Here is a 17,500-nt window from a genome sequence, read left to right as displayed (position 1 = left end):
TTGTAGAGTGGCCGTTCAGTTTTATTACTGGCTCCGGCTCCTCCAGCGCCTCCGTTCCGTTTGTCCCTGCGGGGCTTCCGTCCGCGGTCCAACGTTCCTCCCCTGGTTACTGGCAGGGCCGGTTGAGGGCTAAAGAAGTCCTCCTCTGGTTCTTTCTTCCCGGCCTCGTATCCGTTCTTGCCCTGGGCGCCACACTGGCGGGCCATCACCACTAGGAGGATGACCAGGATGACTGCGGCGGCGCCCGCCAGGACACCGATGGCTACCGAGAGGCGCTGTTTCCCCAACGCTCGCTCGCTGTCGGGGTCGCCCGCGATGTCCAGGGAGAGAGGGGCGGCCAGACTACGAGCCACCTAGAGAGGGGAGATAAAAGATTAAAGGGTTGAGGTAGAGAAGTTCAGACATTGTAAATCACTACTCTGCCCTACAAAGGCGAAACTCTTTGATCTGTTGTAATGGCCAAGTATATTATCTGATGAATGTGGTATTTAGTTTCCTGACACAAGAACAAGCCAGTTGATCAGAATATATAATGGTGTATCAGAAATGTCTATCTGTCCAGACAGAAAAATACTTTGAAGTCAGATTTTGCAGTAAAAACAATTAGGTAGTTACTATGTTTTGCATTATAACGTCAGAGTGGTTAGACTAGAAAACACCTAGTGACAGAGGGGGAGAAAATCAATACACTTACATATCACAATATTATTTTGGACTATATTATATCAATATTTGACTTCAGGTATCGATTATTATTTTTAAATAAAATAAATGCTAGGTAGCGTTAGCTAGCTCTAATCGTCTGTACCTGCACCAAAATTCCAGTATTTTTCATCCTATAGCTTGTTCTCCATCTTCTTTTTAAATAGTGAAACATGTTTCAGCACTTTTATTTCCATGACTGATCAAAACTCATTTTCTCATGGCTCTCTCTTGTCTCTCTGCAGCAGACATATAGTGAGCAATATGTTTGGAACATCAAACTGCAATACATACAGAATCGTGAGAATCGCAATACATATCGTACCGGTTCCTCAGTATGGTGATAATATGGTATGGTGAGGTCCCTCAGTATGGTGATAATATGGTATGCTGAGGTCCCTCAGTATGGTGATAATATGGTATGGTGAGGTCCCTCAGTATGGTGATAATATGGTATGGTGAGGTCCCTCAGTATGGTGATAATATGGTATGGTGAGGTCCCTCAGTATGGTGATAATATGGTATGGTGAGGTCCCTCAGTATGGTGATAATATGGTATGGTGAGGTCCCTCAGTATGGTGATAATATGATATGGTGAGGTCTCTCAGTGTGGTGATAATATGGTATGGTGAGGTCTCTCAGTATGGTGATAATATGGTATGGTGAGGTCCCTCAGTATGGTGATGATATGGTATGGTGAGGTCCCTCAGTATGGTGATGATATGGTATGGTTAGGGACATGATAAGGTCAGTACTGGTTAGAGACATGATAAGGTCAGTACTGGTTAGGGACCTGGTAAGGTCAGTACTGGTTAGAGACATGGTAAGGTCAGTACTGGTTAGAGACATGATAAGGTCAGTACTGGTTAGGGACATGGTAAGGTCAGTACTGGTTAGAGACATGATAAGGTCAGTACTGGTTAGGGACATGGTAAGGTCAGTAACAACAGATAGACAGATCGTGGGTAACGGTACACTGTCATTACTGGTTAGGGACCCAACAGATGGAAATGGGGTCAATCAGAGCAGTGAGTTGTGTGTGTGTGTGTGTGTCTGTATGTGTGTGTGTGTGTGTGTGTGTGTGTGTGTGTGTGTGTGTGTGTGTGTGTGTGTGTGTGTGTGTGTGTGTGTCTGTGTGTGTGTGTGTGTGTGTGTGTGTGTGTGTGTGTGTCTCTGTGTGTGTGTGTGTGTGTGTGTGTGTGTGTATCAGGGTCAGTCAGAGTAGTTAGGATAGAGGATGGTCGTAATGCAGCATAGAATCTGCCATCACAGACAATCAATACACAGTAGCTACATATGGAGAGACCCATTAGACACACACACACACACACACACACCACACATACACACACACACACACACACACCACACATACACACACACACACACCACACATACACACACACACACACACACACACACACCACACATACACACACACACACACACACACACACCACACATACACATACACATACACACAGACACACACACACCACACACACACCACACACACACACACACACTGTACAGTAAATTAATTTTCTATTTCGTGCTGTCAGGGCTGGGAATTACAATCATACAATATCCCCTTCCCATTGACTGGTGTGTGTATGTCTGTGTGAGTCTGTCTGTGTGTGTGTCTGTGTGTCTGTGTGTGTGTGTAAATGATGAGTTAGCATTTGAATCCTCTTTTATGTTCCATTAAATAGAATAGTTGAATGCCATTTTAATAATTTAGATAATATAGTATTAAATGATTATCTGCTGAGACTGCTTTTATTACTGTCTGCCCAATCACTCTGATCACTCTGACAAAGTAGCACTTCAGATCTACAACATTGACACAATATTCCTACAACACTCAATATAACATTCACACATTATCCCATCTCTCTCTCTTGTTCAAGAGTTTGAGAGTGTTTTTTTTTTTTGCAAGCTGTTCTATAGTTTTACAATACAATAGATTCTATTGTCTTAGTAGATTCTATTGTCTTAGTAGATTCTATTGTCTTAGTAGATTCTATTGTCTTAGTAGATTATATTGTCTTAGTAGATTCTATTGTCTTGGTTCAAGAGTTTTTAACAGTGGTTGGTTTAACTGGTCTATTGTTTCACTGCATTACATTCAGTAAATAACTTTTTTTTAAAGGACTCAATGGAAAACAGTGACAACTGTTACAGAGTGGACTATCCTGGCTAAATAAATACAATACATTGACATCATTGAATGAACTTGGTTAGGCTAACATTTTATTGTTTAAGTAGATTATATTACACTGCTCAAAAAAATAAAGGGAACACTTAAACAACACATCCTAGATCTGAATGGATGAAATAATCTTATTAAATACTTTTTTCTTTACATAGTTGAATGTGCTGACAACAAAATCACACAAAAATGATCAATGGAAATCAAATGTATCAACCCATGGAAGTCTGGATTTGGAGTCACCCTCAAAATTAAAGTGGAAAACCACACTACAGGCTGATCCAACTTTGATGTTATGTCCTTAAAACAAGTCAAAATGAGGCTCAGTAGTGTGTGTGGCCTCCACGTGCCTGTATGACCTCCCTACAACGCCTGGGCATGCTCCTGATGAGGTGGCGGATGGTCTCCTGAGGGATCTCCTCCCAGACCTGGACTAAAGCATCCGCCAACTCCTGGACAGTCTGTGGTGCAACGTGGCGTTGGTGGATGGAGCGAGACATGATGTCCCAGATGTGCTCAATTGGATTCAGGTCTGGGGAACGCGCGGGCCAGTCCATAGCATCAATGCCTTCCTCTTGCAGGAACTGCTGACACACTCCAGCCACATGAGGTCTAGCATTGTCTTGCATTAGGTGGAACCCAGGGCCAACCGCACCAGCATATGGTCTCACAAGGGGTCTGAGGATCTCATCTCAGTACCTAATGGCAGTCAGGCTACCTCTGGCGAGCACATGGAGGGCTGTGCGGCCCCCCAAAGAAATGCCACCCCACACCATGACAGACCCACCGCCAAACCGGTCATGCTGGAGGATGTTGCAGGCAGCAGAACGTTCTCCACGGTGTCTCCAGACTCTGTCACGTCTGTCACATGTGCTCAGTGTGAACCTGCTTTCATCTGTGAGGAGCACAAGGCGCCAGTGGCAAATTTGCCAATCTTGGTGTTCTCTGGCAAATGTCAAACGTCCTGCACGGTGTTGGGCTGTAAGCACAACCCCCACCTGTGGACGTCGGGCCCTCATACCACCCTCATGGAGTCTGTTTCTGACCGTTTGAGCAGACACATGCACATTTGTGGCCTGCTGGAGGTCATTTTGCAGGGCTCTGGCAGTGCTCCTCCTGCTCCTCCTTGCACAAAGGCGGAGGTAGCGGTCCTGCTGCTGGGTTGTTGCCCTCCTACGGCCTCCTCCACGTCTCCTGATGTACTGGCCTGTCTCCTGGTAGCGCCTCCATGCTCTGGACACTACGCTGACAGACACAGCAAACCTTCTTGCCACAGCTCGCATTGATGTGCCATCCTGGATGAGCTGCACTACCTGAGCCACTTGTGTGGGTTGTTGACTCCGTCTCATGCTACCACTAGAGTGAAAGCACCGCCAGCATTCAAAAGTGACCAAAACATCAGCCAGGAAGCATAGGAACTGAGAAGTGGTCTGTGGTCACCACCTGCAGAACCACTTGGGGGTGTCTTGCTAATTGCCTCTAATTTCCACCTGTTGTCTATTCCATTTGCACAACAGCATGTGAAATGTATTGTCAATCAGTGTTGCTTCCTAAGTGGACAGTTTGATTGACTTGGAGTTACATTGTGTTGTTTAAGTGTTCCCTTAGTTTTTTTGAGCAGTATATTGGTTCCATTGGGCCCCTTTTCTCAGTTCCATTCTATTGTTCTGCTGTTGCCTGGTTCTGTTCTCTTCTGTTCTGTTCTCTGTTCTCTGTTCTCCTCTGTTCTGTTCTCCTCTGTTCTGTTCTCCTCTGTTCTCTGTTCTCCTCTGTTCTCTGTTCTCCTCTGTTCTCTGTTCTCTGTTCTCCTCTGTTCTCTTCTGTTCTCTGTTCTCTGTTCTCCTCTGTTCTCTGTTCTCCTCTGCTCTGTTCTCCTCTGTTCTCTGCTCTGTTCTCCTCTGTTCTCTGCTCTGTTCTCTGATCTCCTCTGTTCTGATCTGTTTTCCTCTGTTCTCTTCTGTTCTGTTCTCCTCTGTTCTGCTCTTCTCTGTTCTGTTCTTCTTTGTTCTGTTCTCCTCTGTTCTGTTCTGTGTTCTCCTCTGTTCTGTTCTCTGTTCTCTTCTGTTCTCTGTTCTCCTCTGTTCTCTGTTCTCCTCTGTTCTGTTCTCCTCTGTTCTGGTCTCCTCTGTTCTCTGTTCTCCTCTGTTCTCTGTTCTCCTCTGTTCTCTGTTCTCCTCTGTTCTCTTCTGTTCTCTGTTCTCTGTTCTCTGTTCTCCTCTGTTCTCTGTTCTCCTCTGCTCTGTTCTCCTCTGTTCTCCTCTGTTCTCTGCTCTGTTCTCTGATCTCCTCTGTTCTGATCTGTTTTCCTCTGTTCTCTTCTGTTCTGTTCTCCTCTGTTCTGCTCTTCTCTGTTCTGTTCTCTTCTGTTCTGTTCTCCTCTGTTCTCTGTTCTCCTCTGTTCTGTTCTTCTTTGTTCTGGTCTCCTCTGTTCTGTTCTCTGTTCTCCTCTGTTCTGTTATTCTCTGTTCTGTGTTCTCCTCCATTCTCCTCTGCTCTGTTTTCCTCTGTTCTGCAGTCTTCTTCTGTCCCATTCACATTCTGCTGAGCATGCCTCTAGCACACTGTGTGTGTGTGTGTGTCTGCTATGTGTGTGTATGTGTATCTGCTAGGTGGGTGCTAGGTGTGTGTGTATGCGTTTTTCTGCAAAATGTAAGTGTGCGCATTACTGCACTCCTGTGTGTATGTGTGTGTGTGTGTGTGTGTGTGTGTGCGTGCACGCACATCTCCCTGTGTTCAACAGGAGAGTGCAGCACTACCACTTTAGATCTAGCAGTGCCTCATCATCCACCCTGTCACATCCCTCCCTCCCTCCCTCCCCAGCTCCCCCAGGAGTCTTCCACTCTGCTGCACCAAGGTTTGTACTGCTTAGCTTTAAACACCAGAACCCTTTCACTCTGCAGGTAGTGCCTCTCTTGATATAGATACAATGAATAGCTAGCGGTGTAGTTTTAGCTAGAGTTGCAGCTTTAGCTAGCCATGTAGCGATAGCTAGCCATGTAGCGATAGCTAGCGGTGTAGTTTTAGCTAGAGTTGCAGCTTTAGCTAGCGTGTAGCTTTAGCTAGCCATGTAGCGATAGCTAGCCATGTAGCGATAGCTAGCCATGTAGCGATAGCTAGCGGTGTAGTTTTAGCTAGAGTTGCAGCTTTAGCTAGCGTGTAGCTTTAGCTAGCCATGTAGCGATAGCTAGCGGTGTAGTTTTAGCTAGAGTTGCAGCTTTAGCTAGCGTGTAGCTTTAGCTAGCCATGTAGCGATAGCTAGCGGTGTAGTTTGACCTAGAGTTGCAGCTTTAGCTAGCGTGTAGCTTTAGCTAGCCATGTAGCGATAGCTAGCGGTGTAGTTTTAGGGCCAGGAGTTATTCATTACCATGTGACCTAAACATGAAATACCCTGGGCCCTTGTTATGGCTGAAAATGAAGGAGAACTCCAGGTCCAAGTTGAAGCCTATTAACTGGGGCACAGAGTTATGCCTGGGACAGGTTACGTGGGCCACGGAAAGAACCGGACATGAGAAGCCCCGGCTTAGAACTGTCATGAGCCTCTCACTCCACCGGGTTACCACCTTAATTTTCTTCCACTCTGCTCACCACTCTCTCTACTCAGCCTAACTAGCTCCACCTGTCCCTGCTCTGCTCTGCTCTAATTACTCTGCCAGCTGCGCTGCATTACCCACTACCTCTCCCAGTATTTAAGGCCCTGTCTTTCAGCTCTCCGGTGTCAGATCGTCTGCAAAGCTCACACCCGGAACCTGTTTGCTCGCGCTTCTGGCTCACCCTGGTTTTGTGACCCCGGACCTGCCTGATTTTTGGATACTCTTCTGCCCCAGGAGATCCAGACCTGCTTCTGCCATAACGACTCCTGACTACTCTTCAATCCCGGTAACTCTGACCAGCCTTCTGCCTTGCTACTACGTATTTTGGATTTCCCTTGAACTGTACTGCTGCCTTGTTTCATTCCGCCCTGTTGTGTCTGTGTCTCCCCCTCCCAGGACTTCTGGACCACCCACCACCGGCTTCATAGGACGCATCACTGCCACTGGGGGGGGCACAGACCCAGCACATTGGACGGGATCCCTGTTACCCCTGGAGCCTTCATTCACTCCCTACTTCCCTTTTCCCTTAAGTTTTAATAAACTTTCTGGTGTGACGCAATTGTGGTCCTCTGGTCGTCTGTCTGAACCGTGACAGTACGATCTGACCATTATGGACTCAGCGCACACTTTCCCCGACATGGAAACCGATGAGCATGAGCAGCAGTTCCAGCAACAGCAACAACAACTCGCCATGATCATTCAACTCCTCACCAACCTTACCCCAGCCAGTCTGCCCACCAGCCCTGCCCCCGAGTTACCTGCCCCGGTCATTGCAGCCGCTGCTCCGGAACCCAAGATTGGAAACCCCGAGCGGTTCAACGGCGATTCAACCCAGGTCCGGCCATTCCTGACTAGCTGCCGACTTCAGTTCTCCTTGCAGCCAAGGACCTTCGCCACGGAGGGGGCTAAAGTTGGGTATGCCATCACTCACCTGACGGGCCGAGCTCGACTCTGGGGAACAGCAGAGTTCGAACGTCAAACCCCCGCATGTGCAACCTTCGACCTGTTTGCTGAGGAGATGCTGAAGGTGTTTGACCTGGATTCACCAACCGCAGAGGCGTCTCGTGAACTGTTCAGTATTCGACAAGGCAGACGTACAGTCGCAGACCATTCCATCGACTTCCGAACCCTGGCTAGACGAAGTTCTTGGAACACACCATCGTTGGTGGACGCGTTCTTCCATAGTTTGGCTGACTATATCAAGGACGAGTTGGTCTCCCATGAACTGCCTTCCACTCTTGATGAAGCCATCGCACTGACTGTCAGGATCGACAGAAGGATACAGACCCGTCGTCGTGAGAGGGGGCGCCAAGGTCCACCTACTACCGGCATTCGGAGAGATCCGACTGGGCTCCTGTCATCTACTGCCACTCACCCAGGTCAGCTTGATCAGTCTGAGCCTAGGGAGATTGGGCGAGCCTCTCTCACTCCTGCAGAGCGCCAGCGCCGCTTCACCTCAAACCTCTGCCTCTATTGTGGAGGTGATGGACATCGTGTGGTAACCTGCCCTTTAAAGGGTCGAAGCTCACCGGGCATAGGGGGAGTCCGGTTGAGTTCAATGACCATCCAGTCCTCCGACCGCAAACCCCTGCTGCAAGTTCACCTCCGCCTCTCTGACTCAACTCACACCCTGGCTGCTCTGGTGGATTCTGGCGCCGAAGCCAACATAATGGACATCAAGCTGGCACGCCAACTGGGACTGGAGAACCTCCGTTTGACACCTCCTATTCCTGCCCGGGCACTGGACGGACACTTACTCGGATCGGTCACTCATGTCACGGCCCCGGTCTCGATGGGTCTGTCCGGAAACCATCAAGAAACTATCCAGTTTCACCTGCTCCCCTCTCCAGGCCAACCCCTCATCCTGGGTTACCCATGGCTCCGCCGGCACAACCCTCAGCTCGACTGGGTGACCGGGGTGATCAGGGAGTGGGGAGAGGACTGCCACCGAACCTGCCTGCTTGCTGCCGCACTACCCCCTCGGCCAGTACCTACTAACTCCGCTCCTGACCTCTCCAATGTCCCAGAATGCTACCATGGTCTCAGAGAGGTGTTTAACAAAGCAAGAGCCACATCTCTGCCCCCTCACCGACCGTACGACTGTGCCATCGACCTCCTCCCTGGAACAGCCCCTCCAAAGGGTCGTCTTTATTCGTTGTCTGCTCCTGAAAGAAAGTCCATGGAGGACTACATCAATGGCTCTCTGTCCGCAGGATTAATCCGTTCATCTTCATCTCCTGCTGGTGCTGGCTTCTTCTTTGTGGGGAAGAAGGACGGATCTCTTCGCCCCTGCATCGACTACAGGGGACTCAACGACATCACAGTGAAAAACCGTTACCCTCTGCCTCTGCTCACCTCTGCTTTTGAGTTGCTCCAGGGAGCCACTGTTTTTACCAAGTTGGATCTCAGAAACGCTTACCACCTAGTGCGGATCCGGGAGGGAGATGAATGGAAAACCGCATTCAATACACCAACAGGCCACTACGAGTATCTGGTTATGCCTTTTGGCCTCACCAATGCTCCTGCTGTGTTCCAGGCTCTAGTGAATGATGTACTGCGGGACATGTTAAACAAGTTTGTCTTCGTTTACCTGGATGACATCTTAATCTACTCCAGAAACCTGTCTGAACACACCCGCCATGTCCAGCAAGTCCTTCATCGTCTTCTGGAGAATTCCCTCTACGCCTAGGCAGAGAAATGTGAGTTTCACGTCAAGACAGTGGCCTTCCTGGGGTACATAGTGGCAGAGGGAAGTATCCAAATGGATCCTGCCAAAGTATCAGCAGTCACTTCATGGCCAGTTCCGGAGAACAGAAAGAAGCTGCAACAGTTTCTGGGGTTTGCTAACTTCTATAGAAAGTTTATCCGGAACTACAGTACCGTTGCTGCCCCTCTCACTGCTCTAACCAGCACCAAGCAACCCTTCACCTGGACCCCAGCAGCCGACAAAGCCTTCAGTACCCTCAAGGTGAGGTTCACCTCCGCTCCCATCCTCCAGATGCCTGATGTGGACCGGCAATTCATTGTGGAGGTGGACGCCTCGGATGTGGGAGTTGGTGCTGTGATTTCTCAGTGGGCTGCGGAGGATAGGAAGCTCCATCCCTGTGCCTTTTTCTCACGTCGGTTGTCCCCCTCTGAGTGCAATTACGACATAGGGAACCGTGAGCTGCTGGCTGTGAAGCTTGCCTTGGAGGAGTGGCGTCACTGGCTGGAGGGGTCCACCATTCCATTTCTCGTTTGGACCGATCATAAGAACTTGGAGTACATCCGCACGGCCAAACGGTTGAACTCCAGGCAGTCCCGCTGGGCCCTGTTCTTCACCAGGTTTAATTTCACTCTGTCATACCGGCCTGGATCACGCAACACCAAGCCAGACGCCCTCTCCCGTCAATTCCAGAAGGATGACACCCCCTCCAAGGACCCTGTGTCGATTCTGCCAAGTCCCTGCATCGTTGCAGCTCTGACCTGGGCTGTTGAGGAACAGGTGCTGGAGGCTCTCCGTAACCAGCCAGGTCCCAGCACTTGCCCAGCTGACCGCCTTTTTGTCCCCGAAGACCTGAGGTCCCAGGTCGTTCAGTGGGGACATGACTCCCGCCTAGCTTGTCACCCTGGCTCCACCCGCACTTACAACCTGCTCGCCCAGAGGTTCTGGTGGCCCTCTCTGAGAAAGGATGTACGGGAATTCGTCCAAGCCTGCCCCATCTGCAACCAACACAAGTCGTCCTGCCAGCCCCCAGCCGGATTGCTGCAGCCCCTGCCTGTGCCCAGACGTCCCTGGTCTCACATCGCCCTTGACTTTGTCACGGGGCTGCCCCCTTCAAGTGGCATGACCGTCATTCTCACCATAGTTGACCGTTTCAGCAAGATGGCACACTTCATTCCCCTCCCCAAGCTCCCAACCGCCAAGGAGACCGCCCAGGTGGTCCTGGAACACGTCTTCCGGATCCACGGACTGCCAAAGGATGTAGTTTCTGACCGTGGTCCACAATTCTCCTCCGCTTTTTGGAAGGAGTTCTGTCACCTGCTGGGAGCCACAGTCAGTCTGACTTCCGGATTCCATCCCCAATCCAATGGGCAGTCAGAGCGGGCTAATCAGGAGCTCGAGAAGGCACTGCGATGCATGACTTCACGCAACCCCCACTCCTGGTCGCAGCAATTGACATGGGTGGAGTACGCACACAATTCTCTGACCTGCTCTGCCATCGGTATGTCCCCTTTCCAATGTGTTTATGGATACCAGCCTCCTCTATTTGCCAGCCAGGAAGAGGAGGTTACTTGCCCATCTGCACTTGCTTTTGCCCGTCGATGTCGCCGCACCTGGTCACAAGCCCGAGCCACACTCCTCAGATCCGTTGCCAGCTACACTACCGGGGCCAACCGTCGGAGAATTCCTGCTCCCACCTACCATGTTGGTCAAAGGGTGTGGTTGTCATCGAGGAACCTGCCACTCAGGGTGGAGTCGCAGAAGCTGGCACCTCGGTTCATTGGCCCATTCCCTATCATAAGAGTGATTAGCCCAACTGCTGTCCGGCTCCAACTGCCTAATTCCCTGAGGGTGCACCCCACTTTCCATGTGTCTAAGATTAAGCCCATCCATGAGAGTCCGCTGGTCCCTGCTGCGCCTTGTCCTCCTCCTCCACGGCTCGTCGATGGTGGTCTGGTTTACACCGTCCGCCGCCTGCTTCGGTCCAGACGGAGGGGTAGGGGTCTCCAGTACCTCATTGACTGGGAGGGCTATGGACCGGAGGAAAGGACCTGGGTGCCAGCTAGTCGGATTGTGGATAGGACTCTCATCACCGCTTTCCACCAACGGCATCCTGATCAACCTGCAATCCGTAGGGGCCGCCCCAGAGGGGTCCCTAACCGTCCTGCCCGCTCGGCTTCCTGTCCTGTGCCTGATCCTGTCTCGGGACCTGTCCCATCTCCCGACCACGGCCCTCCGGCTTCCTCCGAGGATGAGGACGTTCACTCGGACCGTTCGGAGGAGTTCTAGCCCTCCTCCGGCTCCCCTCCTCCCGCCCGGCGTGGTGTTGCTCTTGGGACTTCTGGGGCCGTCCCTTGGGGGGGGGGTTCTGTCATGAGCCTCTCACTCCACCGGGTTACCACCTTAATTTTCTTCCACTCTGCTCACCACTCTCTCTACTCAGCCTAACTAGCTCCACCTGTCCCTGCTCTGCTCTGCTCTAATTACTCTGCCAGCTGCGCTGCATTACCCACTACCTCTCCCAGTATTTAAGGCCCTGTCTTTCAGCTCTCCGGTGTCAGATCGTCTGCAAAGCTCACACCCGGAACCTGTTTGCTCGCGCTTCTGGCTCACCCTGGTTTTGTGACCCCGGACCTGCCTGATTTTTGGATACTCTTCTGCCCCAGGAGATCCAGACCTGCTTCTGCCATAACGACTCCTGACTACTCTTCAATCCCGGTAACTCTGACCAGCCTTCTGCCTTGCTACTACGTATTTTGGATTTCCCTTGAACTGTACTGCTGCCTTGTTTCATTCCGCCCTGTTGTGTCTGTGTCTCCCCCTCCCAGGACTTCTGGACCACCCACCACCGGCTTCATAGGACGCATCGCTGCCACTGGGGGGGGCACAGACCCAGCACATTGGACGGGATCCCTGTTACCCCTGGAGCCTTCATTCACTCCCTATTTCCCTTTTCCCTTAAGTTTTAATAAACTTTCTGGTGTGACGCAATTGTGGTCCTCTGGTCGTCTGTCTGAACCGTGACAAGAACCAGACATTTGATTGCAATAGAACGGTAGAAGGGGACCAGAACACAATGGAATGATAGTATGATTCTATGGAACAATGGATTGTGATGTGTTGAAGCATGTTGTAATCTAGAAGCCCTCTACATTACACCATGGACAGTTTAGTTTGACTGGAACAGCCCAATAGAGCACAGCTCTTAATATACAGTCATGGACTAGAAGGACATCAAATCAAAGTTTATTGGTCGCGGACACAGATGATGCAGTGAAATGCTTGTGTTACTACATCCATCTCATAAGGAACTCTCTCTGACAGTGGAATGATGCCAAAGGTGTGTGTGTGTGTGTGTGTGTGTGTGTGTGTGTGTGTGTGTGTGATAGTGGAATGATGCCAAAGGTGTGTGTGTGTGTGTGTGTGTGTGTGTGTGTGTGTGTGTGTGTGTGTGTGTGTGTGTGTGTGTGATAGTGGAAGGATGCCAAAGGTGTGTGTGTGTGTGTGTGTGTGTGTGTGTGTGTGTGTGTGTGTGTGTGTGTGTGTGTGTGTGTGTGTGTGTGTGATAGTAGAAGGATGCCAAAGTGATTAGTGAATGAAATGGCAACGCAGCAGAAAATGACTCAACTCTTTTTATCAGTAGGAGTCACATGTAGGCCAATGAGAAGCTAGATGGAAATGTACAGTTGAAGTCAGAAGTTTACAATATATTTAAACTCAGTTTTTCACAATTCCTGACTTTTAATCCTAGTAAAAATTCCCTGTCTTAGGTCAGTTAGGATCATCATTTTATTTTAAGAATGTGAAATGTCAGAATAATAGTAAAGAGAATGATTTATTTCAGATTGTATTTCTTCCATCGCATTCCCAGTGGGTCAGAAGTTTACATACACATATACATAGTATTTGGTAGCATTGCCTTTAAATGGTTTAACTTGGGTCAAACGTTTCAGGTAGCCTTCCACAAGCTTCCCACAATAAGTTGGGTGAATATTGGCCCATTCCTCCTGACAGAGCTGGTGTAACTGAGTCAGGTTTGTAGGCCTCCTTGCTCGCACACGCTTTTTCAGTTCTGCCCACCAATTTTCTATAGGATTGAGGTCAGGGCTTTGTGATGGCCACTCCAATACCTTGACTTTGTTGTCCTTAAGCCATTTTGCCACAACTTTGGAAGTATGCTTGGGGTCATTGTCCATTTGCAAGACCCATTTGCGACCAAGCTTTAACTTCCTGACTGATGTATTGAGATGTTGCTTCAATATATCCACATAATTTTCCTTCCTCATGATGCCATCGATTTTGTGAAGTGCACCAGTCCCTCCTGCAGCAAAGCACCCCCACAGCATGATGCTGCCACCCCCGTTCTTCACGGTTGGGATGGTGTTCTTCGGCTTGCAAGCCACCCCCTTTTTCCTCCAAACAAAACGATGGTCATTATGGCCAACCAGTTCTAATTTTGTTTAATCAAACCAGAGGACATTTCTCCAAAAAGTACGATCTTTATCCCCATGTGCAGTTGCAAACCGTAGTCTGGCTTTTTTATGGCGGTTTTGGAGCATCTCTAGGAGACAGAACGTGTCTCCTTCCTGAGCGGTATAACGGCTGCGTGGTCCCATGGTGTTTATACTTCGTTCTATTGTTTGTACAGATGAACGTGGTACCTTCAGGCGTCTGGAAATTGCTCCCAAGGATGAACCAGACTTGTGGAGGTCTACAATTTTTTTCCTGAGGTCTTGGCTGATTGTTTTTGATTTTCCCATGATGTCAAGCAAAGAGGTACTGAGTTTGAAGGTAGGCCTTGAAATACATCCACAGGTACACCTCCAATTGACTCAAATGATGTAAATTAGCCTATCAGAAGCCATGACATAATTTTCTGGAATTTTCCAAGCTGTTTAAAGGCACAGTCAACTTAGTGTGTGTAAACTTCTGACCTACTGGAATTGTGATACAGTAAATTATAAGTCTGTAAACAATTGTTGGAAAAATAACTTGTGTCATGCACAAAGTAGATACCCTAACCGACTTGCCAAAACTATAGTTTGTTAACAAGAAATCAGTGGAGTGGTTGAAAAAAACGAGTTTTAATGACTCTAACCTAAGTGTATGTAAACTTCCGACTTCAACTGTATCTTCATAGCCAGGAGTTTTCCTAACCCTGTAACCTGTACCAGGAGAAACTCTGGACCGCAGTTACACGCGTCAACTTAGACCTTGAGTTCTTGGGCCTCCCTAGCTTGCACGTTTTTGTTCTAGCCCAACACTAGCACACCTGATTAAACTACTTTAACTAATCATCAAGCCCTTGAGTAGTTGAATGAAGTGTGATATTGTTGGGCTGACCCATCCATTTGTCTGCCCTCTATTGCTCTGGCCTGGTCTACACTGTTCTTATTAAAAGATGAAACGATGGCCTTTTCTGAGCGGCCCCATTCCATCATACCATTCTATTGTTCCATTCTCATTTATTCCATTCTATTGTTCCATTCTAATTTGTTCCATTCTAGAATTCCATTCTCATTTGTTATACTATTCCATTCTAAATTGTTCTAATCAATCCCTACCATTCCATTATAGGGAGGTGCATTGCATTGGCCCATTCTAAGCCATTGAGCAGTAGAAGTATATATAGCCTGTATAGAACAGTATGCCCTTGACAAATGGGACTCAATGTCACCAAAGTCAGAATGGAATGGAATAGAGTAGAGGTATGCATGTACAGTATGAATGCGTCCCAATTGGCACCCTATTCCCTATATAATGCACTACATTTGACCAGAGCCCAATGGGGCGGCTAGTGCACTTCATAGGGAATAGGGTGCCATTTGGGACACAGCCAAAGTCATATTGATAATTACCTGTGCGTCCACCAGTGTAGCGTTGACCAGACTCTCATTGATGAAGACGTGGACCAGCGCGGTGGCGCAGAGCGATGGTTCCCCGCTGTCGTTGACCCTGACCACCAGGCGATGCAGCCCCCTGTGTCTCCTCTCTAAGGGCTCCGCCACGGTGATCACTCCACTGGCCAGGCCGATCTCAAACAGCCTGAAGGGGTTCCCTCCTACCAGGGAGAAGCGCAGGTCAGCATTGCGGCCAAAGTCAGAGTCCAAGGCGGCCACGGTTCTGACGATGGTCCGCGTGGAGGAGGCCGGGGGGAGGAGGGTGTAGGATTCGTTGGTGGGTGAGGTCACGGAGGGGGCGTTGTCGTTCTCGTCGGTTACGATGAGGGAGACTGTCGCTGTTGCAGAGCGACGCGGAGCTCCACCGTCGACGGCCCGGACGCGGAAGGTGTAGGTGGAGCGGCGTTCCCGGTCAAAGGACACGGAGGAGAAGATCGTCCCGGTGTTGTTCTCTATGGAGAAGGTTTCTTCTACTCCCTTGTTCTTCTCCCCTCTTCCTCCCTCCACCTCTCCATCCCCCTCTTCTCCTTCGTCTTCGTCCATCTCTACGAAAAGACTCAGCTCTGCGTTCTCGCCCTCATCCGCGTCCGTTACCGTTACCATGCCGACGGGGCTGTTGGCGAGGAGGTTCTCCTTCACGTAGAACGTGAACACTTCCTGGACGAACTTCGGAGCGTTGTCGTTGCGGTCGGTCACCATGACTACCACCGTGGCCGACCCCTGCAGCGAGGGGGATCCCTTATCCCTGGCGATCACCTGGAACTCGTACCTCTCCCTGACCTCCCGGTCCAGAACCCCCGTCGCACGGATATCCCCATTATCAGCATCAATATAGAACACGCCGTTAACGGACGTATCCAATGAATACGCGATCTCTGCGTTTTTGCCGGAATCGGCGTCCGCCGCAACCACGGTGACCACACGCTCTCCCGGTTGGTTGTTCTCGGCGAAGTGGACCTCGACCACGGCCTGGGCGAAGGTTGGAGCGTGGTCGTTGATGTCGACCACCCTGACCATGAGAGAGCTGTTGCTGGAGAGAGAGGGGGAACCGGAGTCGACCGCCACGATGGTCACGCTATACTCTTTAGTGGCCTCGTAGTCCAACAGGGCAGACGTGTGGAGGAAGTACTTCTTACGGTTTCTGAGGAAACAAGGTTAAATATTAATATAAAAAAAATTACAATCAAATGAGTCAATATAAGTACTTCCTGCTGTAGAAGGAGGGTTACATCGAAACATTTAAATATAGAAAATGTTGAATTTATATGGCTAAAATGAACATTCTTTGTGTATGTGATTTTTGTGATTTTCAAATAAATGTAGTTAGCTGTCAGGTTTATATTATGGTGCTGTACTTTGATGCTCCAAAACTAATTCAGCCTCTTGGTGCGCCATGCTGGAATTTTCTGAATTTTACTTAAAAAATTAAAATCAAACAAATGTCTAAATAATCCTCTATACAGATCAATAGGGATCAGAAGTGTATAGTGTTGTGTTTTCATGTCACCTGTCGAAGGCGTCGTCCGCGGGCAGCGGCAGGAGTCCCGTTTCTCCCGCCGGTTTCAGGGTGAACGGTACGTCCCCGACCACCGTGCACGTAACCGCCCCGTTCTCCCCCTGGTCACGGTCTGACACCTGAACCAGAGCCACCGGTGTGTCCACCAGAACATTCTCCGGTACCAGTGCCACTCCGTCTCTCACCAGGATCCGTCCGATCTTCCGTATCTCCACGACCGGAACGTTGTCGTTCTCATCCCGGACCACCAGGACTACGGTCGTCCGGTCGGTGCGCGGCGGCTGACCGCGATCCCTCGCCGTGACCGTGAACCGTAACTGGGCCACTTCCTCCCGGTCGATCCTGTGGAGGACGCTCAGCCAACCGGTAGCCTCGTCCAGTCGGAGAAGGCGGCGGACAGATTCCGTGGCAGCGCCGAAGACGTACTCCACCTGCCCGTTGACACCAACATCGCGGTCCGAAGCACGCACCTGCAGGACGGGGGTTCCGGGAGGCGCGTTCTCCGCCATCTCGGCCTCATAGTTGGCTCTCTCGAAGCGCGGGCTGTTGTCAATAAAGAAATCAAATAAATACGATATATTCAGAAGATAACATTGTTTGTGCTTTTCAACCTAATTTAGCTAGTGGTGCTCTATGCTAATTTAGCTTAGCTTGTGGTGCTCTTTGCTGATGCTACTATTCCAGCCTTTTAGTTTAATGGGTAAACCACGCCTACATTTTAGACAGTTTACTCTCAATTAGTCAGCACCTCTACTAACATTTTTGGGTGTGCGTCAACTCCTGCTTTTCACTAGACTAGGTTTTCATCTTACCTGTTGTCGTTGACGTCGGTGATGGTGACACGGAGGAGTGCCTGGGAGGAGCGAGGAGGGTTCC

The 17,500-nt window shown here is 49.6% G+C and overlaps 1 protein-coding gene across 1 annotated transcript in view; it reads right to left on the bottom strand.

Moving 5' to 3' along the window:
* LOC311124205 (protocadherin-7-like) overlaps positions 1-17,495 on the bottom strand; it is a gene marked incomplete at both ends in the record, with an annotated part of 17,946 nt that extends 451 nt beyond the window's left edge. Inside the window, 4 exons of the mRNA XM_084198396.1 lie at positions 1-353; positions 15,067-16,249; positions 16,616-17,167; positions 17,437-17,495. The exon at positions 1-353 is cut by the window's left edge and continues 451 nt beyond it. Of these exons, the coding sequence (XP_084054522.1) occupies positions 1-353; positions 15,067-16,249; positions 16,616-17,167; positions 17,437-17,495 (2,147 nt within the window). The remainder of the gene's footprint in view (positions 354-15,066; positions 16,250-16,615; positions 17,168-17,436) is intronic.
* Between the last annotated feature and the right edge of the window lie 5 nt (positions 17,496-17,500).

Source organism: Coregonus lavaretus (genome assembly GCF_964263955.1).
Source record: "Coregonus lavaretus genome assembly, contig: HAP1_SCAFFOLD_8243, whole genome shotgun sequence".
In the NCBI taxonomy this organism is placed as follows: domain Eukaryota; kingdom Metazoa; phylum Chordata; class Actinopteri; order Salmoniformes; family Salmonidae; genus Coregonus; species Coregonus lavaretus.
This window is presented reverse-complemented; position numbering and strand designations above follow the sequence as displayed.